Source organism: Electrona antarctica (genome assembly GCF_951216825.1).
Source record: "Electrona antarctica genome assembly, chromosome: 2".
Taxonomy (NCBI): Eukaryota; Metazoa; Chordata; class Actinopteri; order Myctophiformes; family Myctophidae; genus Electrona; species Electrona antarctica.
In genome coordinates, this window is record NC_136807.1 from 1,426,349 (window position 1) to 1,442,446 (window position 16,098).

Genomic DNA, 16,098 nt, shown 5'->3' on the forward strand with positions numbered 1-16,098 from the left:
ATTACCCAAAATCCACTCGCTCACTCAATTATGGTGAAATATGTGACCATCTTGTGGACTTCACACAACTTACATGTTGGTTTTAAATACGTTGCCTGAACACTGCTACATCTTTACTGTCTGACTACTACATCTTTCTGTCTGACTAAGTACTACATCTTTTGTGATTCTTCCTGAAATTTCTGCCCTTCCTTTTTCCATCAAGGGCTTTTCTTTGCCCACCTGAGGGTCTAATGACAGGTGTTTGTTTCCTTAATCTTGCCATTAATGAATTTGTCCATTGCAATCTTCTCTCCCAGGAGGTAACCACACACCCCATCCTGTCCCTGAGCACATCACAGAGGTGGCGCCCCCCAGAGGCAGACCCGAGGGCCACCAGATGAACGGCATCGTGGAGGACCGTGCGTCCGTGTCCTCCGCGGACATGCTGGTGAGGCAGGGTTGATTTTCCTCGACTAAAAGCTGTGACGAAAAAATGTTCGTCGACTACCCTTTCCCACCGACGAAAACGTAATTAAGAACTAAATATAAACGGCTGTGTTGACTAAAACTGAGACTAAATAATAGTGACAATTTTGTCAACGAATAAAAAAAGGACTAAAGGACTAAAATGTTAGGAGGGACTAGTGGAGAAGAGATCCGTGATCGGGTGTTGCGCTCTGAAAATAGCAGATCTACAAGCTCACAACGCGTCACGCTGTGATGCGTTGTGAGCTTGTAGATCTGCTATTTTCAGCGTGCAATCAAGTGCAAAATCAGCCATTACATCAAGGCCCGCCTTGATGTAATAAATACATTTTAGTCGACCAAATCAACTAAAATCTTATGACATTTAGTCGGATGGGGACTTACAAGGACTATGACTAAAATCTAAATTAGTTGTCAAAGTCAACACTGCCTGGTGTAGACATCTCATCTCTCTATGCCGGACGCACGCTTGTTTATAACTCCAGCCCCGAAGTAGACGCATACAAGATAGATTTTAAGAGTTATTGATTGGGCTTGCCCAGGGCCTGTTGGCATGGTCCGCTGATGTGAAGCCCCAGGACTTATAGCAAACCGATTGATTGGGCTTGCCCAGGGCCTGTTGGCATGGTCCGCTGATGTGAAGCCCCAGGACTTATAGCAAACCGATTGATTGGGCTTGCCCAGGGCCTGTTGGCATGGTCCGCTGATGTGAAGCCCCAGGACTTATAGCAAACCGATTGATTGGGCTTGCCCAGGGCCTGTTGGCATGGTCCGCTGATGTGAAGCCCCAGGACTTATAGCAAACCGATTGATTGGGCTTGCCCAGGGCCTGTTGGCATGGTCCGCTGATGTGAAGCCCCAGGACTTATAGCAAACCGATTGATTGGGCTTGCCCAGGGCCTGTTGGCCTGTTGGCACGGTGCGCTGATGTGAAGCCCCAGGACTTATAGCAAACCGATTGATTGGGCTTGCCCAGGGCCTGTTGGCACGGTGCGCTGATGTTAAGCCCCAGGACTTATAGCAAACCGATTGATTGGGCTTGCCCAGGGCCTGTTGGCATGGTCCGCTGATGTGAAGCCCCAGGACTTATAGCAAACCGATTGATTGGGCTTGCCCAGGGCCTGTTGGCACGGTCCGCTGATGTGAAGCCCCAGGACTTATAGCAAACCGATTGATTGGGCTTGCCCAGGGCCTGTTGGCATGGTCCGCTGATGTGAAGCCCCAGGACTTATAGCAAACCGATTGATTGGGCTTGCCCAGGGCCTGTTGGCACGGTGCGCTGATGTGAAGCCCCAGGACTTATAGCAAACCGATTGATTGGGCTTGCCCAGGGCCTGTTGGCACGGTGCGCTGATGTGAAGCCCCAGGACTTATAGCAAACCGATTGATTGGGCTTGCCCAGGGCCTGTTGGCACGGTCCGCTGATGTGAAGCCCCAGGACTTATAGCAAACCGATTGATTGGGCTTGCCCAGGGCCTGTTGGCCTGTTGGCCTGTTGGCCTGTTGGCACGGTGCGCTGATGTGAAGCCCCAGGACTTAATGCAAACCGCAGCACTTCTACCATGAAGCTACGACTCTATAAAAAAGAATAGTGCTCTCATTTGGCCTCCATTCTGACCTAGATGTACATTAAATGTAGTTTACGACTGCAAGGCAATCCATTGTGTGTGTGTGTGTGTGACTGTGTGTGTGTGTGTGTGTGTGTACGCCCTAGCCTCGACGGCCTTACAGGCGTATGCAAAGGCTCAACTTAAGCCTGTAACTCGGGTAGCATTTTATGTAGACATACAGTAGCACTCTGTAGTGTATATATACTCATGGCTTTACTGTTCAATATTTCTAATGTTAGAAGACAGATGCTAGGTTTCTAATGTTAGAAGACAGATGCTAGGTTTCTTAGCCTCCTTATGATTCTTGACGACTATTTTTTTTAATGTTTTGATGTATTACCATGTAAATCGCTCTGGATTAAGAGCTACATGCCTAAATTGCGTGTGTGTGCTTGCGCGCGCATGTGTGTGTGTGTGTGTGTGTGTGTGCCCCAGGACACGGATGCTCTGCATGGAGGCCAGTCGGCGGCCCGGTTCTCTCACGTGCTCCAGAAGGACGCCTTCCTGGTGTTCCGCTCGCTGTGCAAGCTCTCCATGAAGCCCCTGGCCGACGGCCCGCCCGACCCCAAGTAAGACTAACTAAAAGATTAACGTCTTTTCCTTCTCGAAGTGATGGGTTGAAATAATCTAGTGTACTGGTTGGAATGAACTTCTTTGTATGTATATTCCTTGGTGCGTACACAACTAGACGCTAAGACGGGTAGGCAACCTGCTGCTCTAGAGCCCCATGTGGCTCTGAGGCCCTCTCCCGTGGCTCCCAGTTGCTACTTGGGCAAAGAAGTATGAAAAGTAATAAGAGTTTTTTTTTTTTTTTTTTTCGTTTTTTTTACATTTTAATCATAATTTATTATTGTAGTATTGCATAAAGTTATTCTTTCATTTTGATATTGCAAAACAATCTTGCCTATACACCAGATAAAAAGAAGAAACACATTTTATTAAGGAAAATAGAGAATGTATTAATGCTAAAACATCTGTTTTTTTTCAACCACCAATGCTGCTGGTTTTACTGGTATACTTGATTTGCTTTGAGAAATTAGCAAACAATAAAATGTAATATTGAAAGACCAGACAAATCACAAATAATTAAAGTTTGCTTTATTAAAGCAAACATATTTTGCGGCTCCAGATAGAATTCTAATGGCTCTTTTGATAATAAAGGTTGCCTACCCCTGCCCTGAGATAACTCTTCGTTCTTGTTAAAACGAACAAGTCCCTTTACTTGCAGTAACTCAAATCTTAACAAACGGGGAATATTCCCTGTGGTTCGTTCGTCCTCCAGGCGGAACATGTTTGTTCCATTCCTTAGACTGGGAGCCTCGCTGCGTCCCGGATCATCTGACATGTCTTATGATCAGACTGGGAGCCTTAGACTGGGAGCCTCGCTGCGTCCCGGATCATCTGACATGTCTTATGATCATATGGAGCTTAAAGTGGGACTTCTTTCACTTCTCTGAAAAGACCCCATAGCCGGCGAGCCAGTCACCCAAAATTTGAGAGGACCTGTGATGTCATGACATGCTTTTTATTTGTGTTTTTTTCTATTCATTTGGTCATTAGGGTCCACAGAATGAGAGGTCTGCTCAGCCGGAAAATATCGCAGAAAAAGTTACGCCATTTTTGTATACCACACCATAGACAATATAAGGCAACATTTCCTCATACTTTAAGTAGCATGTGACGTGTCAAACTAGGGGGTTTTCATGATTCTAAATCCATTCCAAGCATTGGCCCAAAAATGGCCATAGCCGTCATCACAAATGTGATGAGGTCAGCACATTTGAGTGGACATGTTTTTCATGCGAAACTAATGCTTGGAATGGATTTAGAATCATGAAAACCCCCTAGTTTGACACATCACATGCTACTTAAAGTATGATGAAATGTTGCCTTATATTGGTTGTCTATGGTGTCGTATACAAAAATGGCCATAACTTTCTTTGGCAATGTTTCCGGCAGAGCAGACCTCTCATTCTGTGGACCCTTATGACCAAATTAATAGAAAAAACACAGATAAAAAGTATGTCATGACATCACAGGTTAATCTCTATTCCTTTGGGCCTTTGGCTCCCCCCGGCTACCAAGCCCAACTGTTCGGTACGCAGTGCTCCATCATATGGTCTCACCTGCAGGTTAAGTTGTCCTTTTCCATCCCTGGTAGGCTTGCCTTGACCCCATGCACCATCTCTGCTTACTGTAACATAACACCTACAGGCCAGCCAGCCTGAATAGGCCAGGGGTAAGCTGAGCCTGATGGGACCTCACAGGAGGCGTTTGTCTCACCTATTTATTTATTTAGCGAATGCAAAGTCCTTTAGCCAATCGGTTGCCTCCTGGTCTGCTGTATGGAGGGTGATTAATCCTCCTTCCAGTCTTTGGAGAGGGCAAACTTCTATGATGTGTTTCATAGTTTGCTCCTCACCACACGCACACAGTGGGCTTGGGCTACTGCCCCACTTGTGAAGGCTGGCCAAGCAGGGGCCATGTCCAGTCCTGAACCTATTCAACGTAGACCACTGTCTCCTTGGGAGGGTGGTGCCAGGGACCTGTTGGTTGGGGTCTGACACCAGGTGTTTGTTTGAGACCTCATTGGACTCCCATTCCCTTTTCCAAGCTGATTGGATGGTGAAGTCAGCTGATGGGGGGTTCTTCCAAATTGGTCGTCTAGATGGGAGTCGAGCAGTGGGTGGGTTAAATATGTCTGCATGGATTGGTAGGTGGGGAGAGTCTTTGACCTTTTGAAGCATCCTTTGAGAGACTGCTGCTCGCCGGATATGTGGGGGGGCTATGTTTGATAATACTGGGAGCCAGGGGAGTGGTGTGGAGCGAATAGTCCCGGTTATGGTTCTCATGGTGGTGTTGAGCTGGGTGTCCACTTGGTGTGTGTGTGATGACCTAGACCAGACAGGGGCACAATATTCTGCTGCAGAGTATGACAGGGCCAGTGCTGAGGTGCGCAGGGTGGAGGCTGCCGCCCCCCATTTTGCACCAGCAAGTTTACAGAGCAGATTGTTCCTGGACTTCACCTTAGCTGCTGTCCCTTTTAGGTGTTCCTTGAAGGACAGAGTTCTGTCGAGGGTCACACCAAGATAGGTTGGATAGGGTGCATGTTTTAGTTTGAGTCCGCTCAGGTAGATGTCTAGTTCTCTGGCAGCTTTAGCATTGTGTAGATGGAAAACACTGGAAACAGTTTTTGCTGGGCTCGGTATTAGGCGCCATGTTTTGCAGAACTGGTCCAGTTTGGAGAGGTCTTCGGTGAGCACTTGTTCCAGTGGGTCGAAGTCTGGTGCTTGGAATGCCAGACAGATGTCGTCAGCGTAGATGAATTTGCGGGATTTGGTGGTTGGTAGATCATTTGTGTAGATGTTGAACAGGGTTGGAGCTAGAACTGAGCCTTGCGGGAGTCCATTTCGCTGTGTTCTCCATGCACTTATGTTCATGGAGAACACAGCGAATATACCTATGATCACCTAAAATCACCTAAAATACCTATGATCCCCAAATACGCACCGCTGTCCTAGGCCCAGTGGTTCCCAAACATGTTCATGTCAAGGACCCCCAAATTGACATTAATTAGCCCAGGGACCCCCGCATAAGAGAAGATTTTTTTTTTATCAAATCTTTGAATATATTTTCTTTACGTTGTATTATCTCAAATCTTTGCTTCTGGGGGGTCCCTCCCTGGAACAACATATTTTCAGATGGGGGGGGGGGGGAGGGGGGGGTCGGCGGCCAAATACATATAATTCTGGGGCTCCTTGACATGAAATAGTTTGAGCACCACTGATATAGAAACACATAATGTCATAACTTTGAAGACATTTGTAGAATCTGGTCTCAGGTCTAAATGGGTTAAATGTGGGTTTTATGCAAGCCCCCAGTAAGGCTATCCAACGTTGAAGCTGCCACTACCTACTGGCGGAAAGTGGAACTGCAGCACTTTCATGGAGGTGGATGGACATTCATGACGTCACGTGGGTCAGCCCCGGACCTCAAATTTGAGGTCCGGGGCTAGGCTAGGCTAAACTTCCGCTCGCTCGAGCCATTGAGTTATAATTGTACTTCCGGCAGTCTTCCGGGTGCTTCAAAACGCCACTGAGCAACTTTTATTGAAATGAATAGCTTGATGGCGGGGCTAACGCTCCGGTTTGGTCTCTATCCTTGTATTACTCTATGGTTTTATGTAAACGGCAAAATAACATCCTAATCTAACCCATCCATTCGTCCATCTCTCCCTGTCCTCCAGGTCCCACGAGCTGCGCTCCAAGGTGGTGTCCCTCCATCTAACCCACCCATCCCTCCATCTCTCCCTGTCCTCCAGGTCCCACGAGCTGCGCTCCAAGGTGGTGTCCCTCCATCTAACCCACCCATTCCTCCATCTCTCCCTGTCCTCCAGGTCCCACGAGCTGCGCTCCAAGGTGGTGTCCCTCCATCTAACCCACCCATCCCTCCATCTCTCCCTGTCCTCCAGGTCCCACGAGCTGCGCTCCAAGGTGGTGTCCCTCCAGCTGCTGCTCTCCGTGCTCCAGGGGGCGGGGCCGGTGTTCCGCACCCACGAGATGTTCGTCAACGCCATCAAGCAGTACCTGTGCGTGGCGCTGTCCAAGAACGGCGTCTCCTCCGTGCCCGAGGTGTTCGAGCTCTCCCTGGCCATCTTCCTCACGCTGCTGTCACACTTCAAGGTCCACCTCAAGATGCAGATCGAGGTAAACCCCAGGGTGCCGTCTGATCTGTGGGCGGGCAGTGGAAGGGCTTAACTCATTGGGCGCCAAGATCGCCTTTTCACGCCTCTTCAATCGTGCTTTTTGTATATACATTTTTATATGAGTTAAAGTCTGGTTGTGTAGTTGATTACCTTGCCATGATGTCATACCAAGTATTGGTGAGATAGCAATAGTGCCATTGACATCCATGTTGCTCTGGTTGACATTAGCTACTACTATCTCTTGACCACCTCTCACCTCCCTGTTATCTTTCAGGTGTTTTTCAGGGAGATCTTCCTGACCATCCTGGAGACGTCCTCTAGTTCCTTTGAGCACAAGTGGATGGTCATTCAGACCCTCACACGCATCTGTGCAGGTACTGTCCACACCTACCTATACCTGTACACACTGTCCACACCTACCTACCTGCTCTGTGCAGGTACTGTCCACACCTACCTATACCTGTACACACTGTCCACACCTACCTACCTGCTCTGTGCAGATACTGTCCACACCTACCTATACCTGTACACACTGTCCACACCTACCTACCTGCTGGTCCACACATTTCTGGTAACATGTCATTGTTTTCCGACATCACGTTAATCCGACCGATTACTGACACTATCCCAAACCCTAACCTCAGTCTTAACCGGACACACATCGGTCTTAACCAGCCACGTAGGTCCCTAACCTCAGTCTTAACCGGCCACGAATGTCGCTAACCCTAATTTCAGTCGACTCTTAACCAGCCACGCATCACTCTTAACCGTCCACATAGGTCGGAATAAACCTGTTTCTACAGCAGAAACATTCACCCACCCAACAGCTTGTTTGCTGCGATTTACACACTCACACACACACACACACACACAGTCTTTGTTGGGTCATGAAAACGCACAAGATGTGACACGTTGTGAAATGTATTTGGTTTATTTCTTCTACATAATCTCGGTTCATGAGTCAGCATTTCATAAACATTCAGGTCATTTGTTATGCCAGCCTTGGCAGAGTAATCTCTCCTAAATGTGGCTGCGTTGGAGGCCCAGGGGACACTTTTATTCTCTCCTAAATGTGGCTGCCTTGGTGGCCCAGGGGACACTTTTATTCTCTCCTAAATGTGGCTGCCTTGGTGGCCCAGGGGACACTTTTATTCTCTCCTAAATGTGGCTGCCTTGGTGGCCCAGGGGACACTTTTATTCTCTCCTAAATGTGGCTGCCTTGGTGGCCCAGGGGACACTTTTATTCTCTCCTAAATGTGGCTGCCTTGGTGGCCCAGGGGACACTTTTATTCTCTCCTAAATGTGGCTGCCTTGGTGGCCCAGGGGACACTTTTATTCTCTCCTAAATGTGGCTGCCTTGGTGGCCCAGGGGACACTTTTATTCTCTCCTAAATGTGGCTGCCTTGGTGGCCCAGGGGACACTTTTATTCTCTCCTAAATGTGGCTGCCTTGGTGGCCCAGGGGACACTTTTATTCTCTCCTAAATGTGGCTGCCTTGGTGGCCCAGGGGACACTTTTATTAGAGTAATCTCTCCTAAATGTGGCTGCCTTGGTGGCCCAGGGGACACTTTTATTAGAGTAATCTCTCCTAAATGTGGCTGCCTTGGTGGCCCAGGGGACACTTTTATTAGAGTAATCTCTCCTAAATGTGGCTGCCTTGGTGGCCCAGGGGACACTTTTATTCTCTCCTAAATGTGGCTGCCTTGGTCTCCCAGGGGACACTTTTATTAGAGTAATCTCTCCTAAATGTGGCTGCCTTGGAGGCCCAGGGGACACTTTTATTAATGTGGCTGCCTTGGAGGCCCAGGGGACACTTTTATTAATGTGGCTGCCTTGGTGGCCCAGGGGACACTTTTATTAATGTGGCTGCCTTGGAGGCCCAGGGGACACTTTTATTAATGTGGCTGCCTTGGTGGCCCAGGGGACACTTTTATTAATGTGGCTGCCTTGGTGGCCCAGGGGACACTTTTATTAATGTGGCTGCCTTGGTGGCCCAGGGGACACTTTTATTAATGTGGCTGCCTTGGAGGCCCAGGGGACACTTTTATTAATGTGGCTGCCTTGGTGGCCCAGGGGACACTTTTATTAATGTGGCTGCCTTGGAGGCCCAGGGGACACTTGTATTAATGTGGCTGCCTTGGAGGCCCAGGGGACACTTTTATTAATGTGGCTGCCTTGGCGGCCCAGGGGACACTTTTATTAATGTGGCTGCCTTGGAGGCCCAGGGGACACTTTTATTAATGTGGCTGCCTTGGAGGCCCAGGGGACACTTTTATTAATGTGGCTGCCTTGGAGGCCCAGGGGACACTTTTATTAATGTGGCTGCCTTGGAGGCCCAGGGGACACTTTTATTTGTCAAAGCGGCAGTTTTCCAGTCATGATTAGTCATTGTTATACTTTAGCTATTGAAAAATAGCAGATCTACAAGCTCATAGCACGGCACCGCGCTATGAGCTTGTAGATCTGCTATTTTTGAAAGATCGTGAAAATGTGTCTCAAATCTTTGAATATATATTCTTTCAGAGCGAATGTTTTTAACTCAAATCTTTGCTTCTGGGGGGTCCCTGGAACAACATATTTTCAGATGGGGGTCGGCGGCCAATTACATGAAAAACTTTGAGAACCACTGATAGAGAAACATAGGTTTTTCTGAAAACTGTCAGGATTTAGAAGTCATTTGTAGAATCGTCCTCAGGTCAAAGGCCTTGGCCACACCGGCCTTTTAGTATGTCAAGTGGTTCATGGTACAGATTACCTACTGCTTTTATAGCTTGACTATAATTATTTTATAGCTTAACTATATTAAACACTGCAATGTCAACATTGCTTTTATTGCTTTAGCAACAGTTAACACCTGTATTTCCCCACAGGGAACATAAAGGTTTATATCATTCTCATCATGTCTGTCTGCATGTCCGTATATTTAATAAGAATAAATAACTTCACACGATCAAACAAGTGCTCATGTCCAGTTTGTCCACCTTAGCTGTAGCTCATCTCTGCTCTCTGCTGGTCAACACATCTCATGTTTCATGTCCAGATATATAGCCCTATATCTTGTGCCACCCCTTATCCCTAAACTTATTTGCCATTTTTTACTATTTTAAAACATTTTAAAATAGTACAAATAGCCGATCTACAAGCTAACAATGTGTCGATGTAGATTGGCTAGTTGAACTATTTTGAAATGTTTTAAAATAGTAAGAAATGGCAAATAAGTTAAGGGGTGGCGCAAGATGGAGCCCCTAGACTAAAATGCTAGATCTGTGAGTGCTCGGATCATGTTCATGTTGCGTCTTCGACAGTTCACACTGCAATCAGGTCTTTGTAGAGCGAACTCTGACATTCCTTCGAGGCTTCGGGCTTTGTTGAATACTCAGGGCTAAAATCGTGTAGTCTCTAAGCGTTAATCGTCCACTGCATTTCCTGCAGATGCCCAGTGTGTGGTGGACATCTACGTGAACTACGACTGTGACCTGAATGCCGCCAACATCTTTGAGCGGCTGGTCAACGACCTGTCAAAGATCGCCATGGGCAGGAGTGGGCAGGAGCTGGGCATCACCCCTCTACAGGTAGGTTCACATGGTGGGCAGGAGTGGACAGGAGCTGGGCATCACCCCTCTACAGGTAGGTTCACATGGTGGGCAGGAGTGGACAGGAGCTGGGCATCACCCCTCTACAGGTAGGTTCACATGGTGGGCAGGAGTGGACAGGAGCTGGGCATCACCCCTCTACAGGTAGGTTCACATGGTGGGCAGGAGTGGACAGGAGCTGGGCATCACCCCTCTACAGGTAGGTTCACATGGTGGGCAGGAGTGGACAGGAGCTGGGCATCACCCCTCTACAGGTAGGTTCACATGGTGGGCAGGAGTGGACAGGAGCTGGGCATCACCCCTCTACAGGTAGGTTCACATGGTGGGCAGGAGTGGACAGGAGCTGGGCATCACCCCTCTACAGGTAGGTTCACATGGTGGGCAGGAGTGGACAGGAGCTGGGCATCACCCCTCTACAGGTAGGTTCACATGGTGGGCAGGAGTGGACAGGAGCTGGGCATCACCCCTCTACAGGTAGGTTCACCTCGTGACAGGTTCAGCATCACTTACTGTAAACTGTGTATATCTCTCTGCTGTCTGGAGGAAACCACCAAAACTCCAAAATGTTCATCTTTCAGGAAATGAAATTGCCAAATCGCTTTTTAATAATTTTCATTGGTTCAATATTTTCGTTTAACCAACACACGGAGTGGGCAGGAGCTGGGCATCACCCCTCTACAGGTAGGTTCACATGGTGGGCAGGAGTGGACAGGAGCTGGGCATCACCCCTCTACAGGTAGGTTCACATGGTGGGCAGGAGTGGACAGGAGCTGGGCATCACCCCTCTACAGGTAGGTTCACATGGTGGGCAGGAGTGGACAGGAGCTGGGCATCACCCCTCTACAGGTAGGTTCACATGGTGGGCAGGAGTGGACAGGAGCTGGGCATCACCCCTCTACAGGTAGGTTCACATGGTGGGCAGGAGTGGACAGGAGCTGGGCATCACCCCTCTACAGGTAGGTTCACCTCGTGACAGGTTCAGCATCACTTACTGTAAACTGTGTATATCTCTCTGCTGTCTGGAGGAAACCACCAAAACTCCAAAATGTTCATCTTTCAGGAAATGAAATTGCCAAATCGCTTTTTAATAATTTTCATTGGTTCAATATTTTCGTTTAACCAACACACGGAGTGGGCAGGAGCTGGGCATCACCCCTCTACAGGTAGGTTCACATGGTGGGCAGGAGTGGACAGGAGCTGGGCATCACCCCTCTACAGGTAGGTTCACATGGTGGGCAGGAGTGGGCAGGAGCTGGGCATCACCCCTCTACAGGTAGGTTCACATGGTGGGCAGGAGTGGACAGGAGCTGGGCATCACCCCTCTACAGGTAGGTTCACATGGTGGGCAGGAGTGGACAGGAGCTGGGCATCACCCCTCTACAGGTAGGTTCACATGGTGGGCAGGAGTGGACAGGAGCTGGGCATCACCCCTCTACAGGTAGGTTCACCTCGTGACAGGTTCAGCATCACTTACTGTAAACTGTGTATATCTCTCTGCTGTCTGGAGGAAACCACCAAAACTCCAAAATGTTCATCTTTCAGGAAATGAAATTGCCAAATCGCTTTTTAATAATTTTCATTGGTTCAATATTTTCGTTTAACCAACACACAGACGTAAAGGGTGTTCAATAGCACTGATTTATATATATTAAAACAATCTCAAATCTAAATCAAAAACCTATTTTCTTTTGTTAGGTGGTTCCTTCCGGACCGCAACGATACATTTGCATCCATTTTTAGAAGATCTACCTCTAAAATTACTTGTTAAATAAATGTGCTTTTCCGTGACTATTTAACCAGTAAATGTAACCATTAATGGTGAAATCCTCCGTTAACACACCAAACGCCCGGGGGTATTTGTAACCATTAAATCAGGACGCCTAGCGATTTGTTTGTTCAGGACCTATTTCAAGGTGGCTCTGTGCCATTTTGGGAAGTAGCTGAAGTAGCAACATGTAGCCAAAACACTGCCGAGGCGATCGACAACAACGGGAGGTATGATAAATTCTAACGCGACTAGCAACGGGACCGCGGCCTCGGTCTCATCGGCTGAAATGGGGGGGACATTTTCGATGACGTCCCAACCGGAAATGACATCGAATGTTGCGCAACAGACGCTCCCAGCCTGTGGAGTGATGCGATCGGTTTTGATATCAATAATATATGTATGATATAGTAGTATTCTCCGTCCTGAGCGCTGGCCGTTACTAATTGATAGAACGGAGAACTCCGTCCTTGCCGCTCGGTGTGTTAATGTATCCATTTGTTAATCAGGGAACCAAATGGACCCATACATGTGTGTGTGTGTGTGTGTCTAACATTTCCAGGAGCTGAGTCTGCGTAAGAAGGGCCTGGAGTGCCTGGTGTCCATCCTCAAGTGTATGGTGGAGTGGAGCAAAGACATGTATGTCAACCCCAACCTGCAGGCCAACCTGGGTGAGTGGCCAATACGTTCATTAGAGCACACCCCAACCTGGGTGAGTGGCCAATACGTTCATTAGAGAATACCCCAACCTGGGTGAGTGGCCAATACATTCATTAGAGCACACCCCAACCTGGGTGAGTGGCCAATACATTCATTAGAGCACACCCAACCTGGGTGAGTGGCCAATACGTTCATTAGAGCACACCCCAACCTGGGTGAGTGGCCAATACGTTCATTAGAGAATACCCCAACCTGGGTGAGTGGCCAATACATTCATTAGATCGTACCCAACCTGGGTGAGTGGCCAATACGTTCATTAGAGAATACCCCAACCTGGGTGAGTGGCCAATACATTCATTAGAGCACACCCAACCTGGGTGAGTGGCCAATACATTCATTAGATCGTACCCCAACCTGGGTGAGTGGCCAATACGTTCATTAGAGCACACCCACCCTGGGTGAGTGGCCAATACGTTCATTAGATCGTACCCACCCTGGGTGAGTGGCCAATACGTTCATTAGATCATACCCACCCTGGGTGAGTGGCCAATACGTTCATTAGAGCACACCCAACCTGGGTGAGTGGCCAATACATTCATTAGATCGTACCCCAACCTGGGTGAGTGGCCAATACATTCATTAGAGCACACCCAACCTGGGTGAGTGGCCAATACGTTCATTAGATCGTACCCCAACCTGGGTGAGTGGCCAATACATTCATTAGAGCACACCCAACCTGGGTGAGTGGCCAATACGTTCATTAGATCGTACCCACCCTGGGTGAGTGGCCAATACATTCATTAGATCATACCCACCCTGGGTGAGTGGCCAATACATTCATTAGATCGTACCCACCCTGGGTGAGTGGCCAATACATTCATTAGATCGTACCCAACCTGGGTGAGTGGCCAATACGTTCATTAGAGAATACCCCAACCTGGGTGAGTGGCCAATACGTTCATTAGAGAATACCCCAACCTGGGTGAGTGGCCAATACGTTCATTAGAGAATACCCCAACCTGGGTGAGTGGCCAATACGTTCATTAGAGAATACCCCAACCTGGGTGAGTGGCCAATACATTCATTAGATCGTACCCAACCTGGGTGAGTGGCCAATACGTTCATTAGATCGTACCCCACCCTGGGTGAGTGGCCAATACGTTCATTAGAGCACACCCAACCTGGGTGAGTGGCCAATACATTCATTAGATCGTACCCAACCTGGGTGAGTGGCCAATACATTCATTAGATCGTACCCAACCTGGGTGAGTGGCCAATACGTTCATTAGATCGTACCCCACCCTGGGTGAGTGGCCAATACGTTCATTAGATCGTACCCCACCCTGGGTGAGTGGCCAATACGTTCATTAGATCGTACCCCACCCTGGGTGAGTGGCCAATACATTCATTAGATCACACCCACCCTGGGTGAGTGGCCAATACATTCATTAGATCGTACCCAACCTGGGTGAGTGGCCAATACATTCATTAGATCGTACCCCAACCTGGGTGAGTGGCCAATACATTCATTAGATCGTACCCAACCTGGGTGAGTGGCCAATACGTTCATTAGAGAATACCCCAACCTGGGTGAGTGGCCAATACATTCATTAGATCGTACCCAACCTGGGTGAGTGGCCAATACGTTCATTAGAGAATACCCCAACCTGGGTGAGTGGCCAATACATTCATTAGATCGTACCCCAACCTGGGTGAGTGGCCAATACATTCATTAGATCACACCCACCCTGGGTGAGTGGCCAATACATTCATTAGAGAATACCCCAACCTGGGTGAGTGGCCAATACGTTCATTAGAGCACACCCAACCTGGGTGAGTGGCCAATACATTCATTAGAGCACACCCACCCTGGGTGAGTGGCCAATACATTCATTAGAGCACACCCAACCTGGGTGAGTGGCCAATACATTCATTAGATCACACCCCAACCTGGGTGAGTGGCCAATACATTCATTAGATCGTACCCCAACCTGGGTGAGTGGCCAATACGTTCATTAGAGCACACCCACCCTGGGTGAGTGGCCAATACATTCATTAGATCGTACCCCAACCTGGGTGAGTGGCCAATACGTTCATTAGAGCACACCCACCCTGGGTGAGTGGCCAATACATTCATTAGAGCATAGCCAACCTGGGTGAGTGGCCAATACATTCATTAGATCGTACCCAACCTGGGTGAGTGGCCAATACATTCATTAGATCGTACCCAACCTGGGTGAGTGGCCAATACGTTCATTAGAGCACACCCACCCTGGGTGAGTGGCCAATACATTCATTAGAGCATAGCCAACCTGGGTGAGTGGCCAATACATTCATTAGATCGTACCCAACCTGGGTGAGTGGCCAATACATTCATTAGATCGTACCCAACCTGGGTGAGTGGCCAATACATTCATTAGAGCATAGCCAACCTGGGTGAGTGGCCAATACATTCATTAGATCGTACCCAACCTGGGTGAGTGGCCAATACATTCATTAGAGCACACCCACCCTGGGTGAGTGGCCAATACATTCATTAGAGCATAGCCAACCTGGGTGAGTGGCCAATACGTTCATTAGAGAATACCCCAACCTGGGTGAGTGGCCAATACATTCATTAGAGCACACCCACCCTGGGTGAGTGGCCAATACATTCATTAGATCGTACCCCAACCTGGGTGAGTGGCCAATACGTTCATTAGAGCACACCCACCCTGGGTGAGTGGCCAATACATTCATTAGAGCATAGCCAACCTGGGTGAGTGGCCAATACATTCATTAGATCGTACCCAACCTGGGTGAGTGGCCAATACATTCATTAGATCGTACCCAACCTGGGTGAGTGGCCAATACATTCATTAGAGCATAGCCAACCTGGGTGAGTGGCCAATACATTCATTAGAGAATACCCAACCTGGGTGAGTGGCCAATACGTTCATTAGAGCACACCCCAACCTGGGTGAGTGGCCAATACATTCATTAGAGCACACCCAACCTGGGTGAGTGGCCAATACATTCATTAGAGCACACCCAACCTGGGTGAGTGGCCAATACGTTCATTAGAGCACACCCCAACCTGGGTGAGTGGCCAATACGTTCATTAGAGCACACCCCAACCTGGGTGAGTGGCCAATACGTTCATTAGAGCACACCCAACCTGGGTGAGTGGCCAATACGTTCATTAGATCGTACCCCAACCTGGGTGAGTGGCCAATACATTCATTAGATCGTACCCCAACCTGGGTGAGTGGCCAATACATTCATTAGATCGTACCCCACCCTGGGTGAGTGGCCAAT

General features: G+C 48.5%; 1 protein-coding gene across 1 annotated transcript in view; it reads left to right on the forward strand.

Annotated features, from left to right (window-relative positions):
* arfgef2 (ADP-ribosylation factor guanine nucleotide-exchange factor 2 (brefeldin A-inhibited)) overlaps positions 1-16,098 on the forward strand; it is a gene marked incomplete at its 3' end in the record, with an annotated part of 89,269 nt that overhangs the window by 19,794 nt on the left and 53,377 nt on the right. The window contains exons 8-13 of the mRNA XM_079490810.1: positions 300-430; positions 2,514-2,647; positions 6,550-6,784; positions 7,058-7,157; positions 10,216-10,355; positions 12,704-12,812. Of these exons, the coding sequence (XP_079346936.1) occupies positions 300-430; positions 2,514-2,647; positions 6,550-6,784; positions 7,058-7,157; positions 10,216-10,355; positions 12,704-12,812 (849 nt within the window). The remainder of the gene's footprint in view (positions 1-299; positions 431-2,513; positions 2,648-6,549; positions 6,785-7,057; positions 7,158-10,215; positions 10,356-12,703; positions 12,813-16,098) is intronic.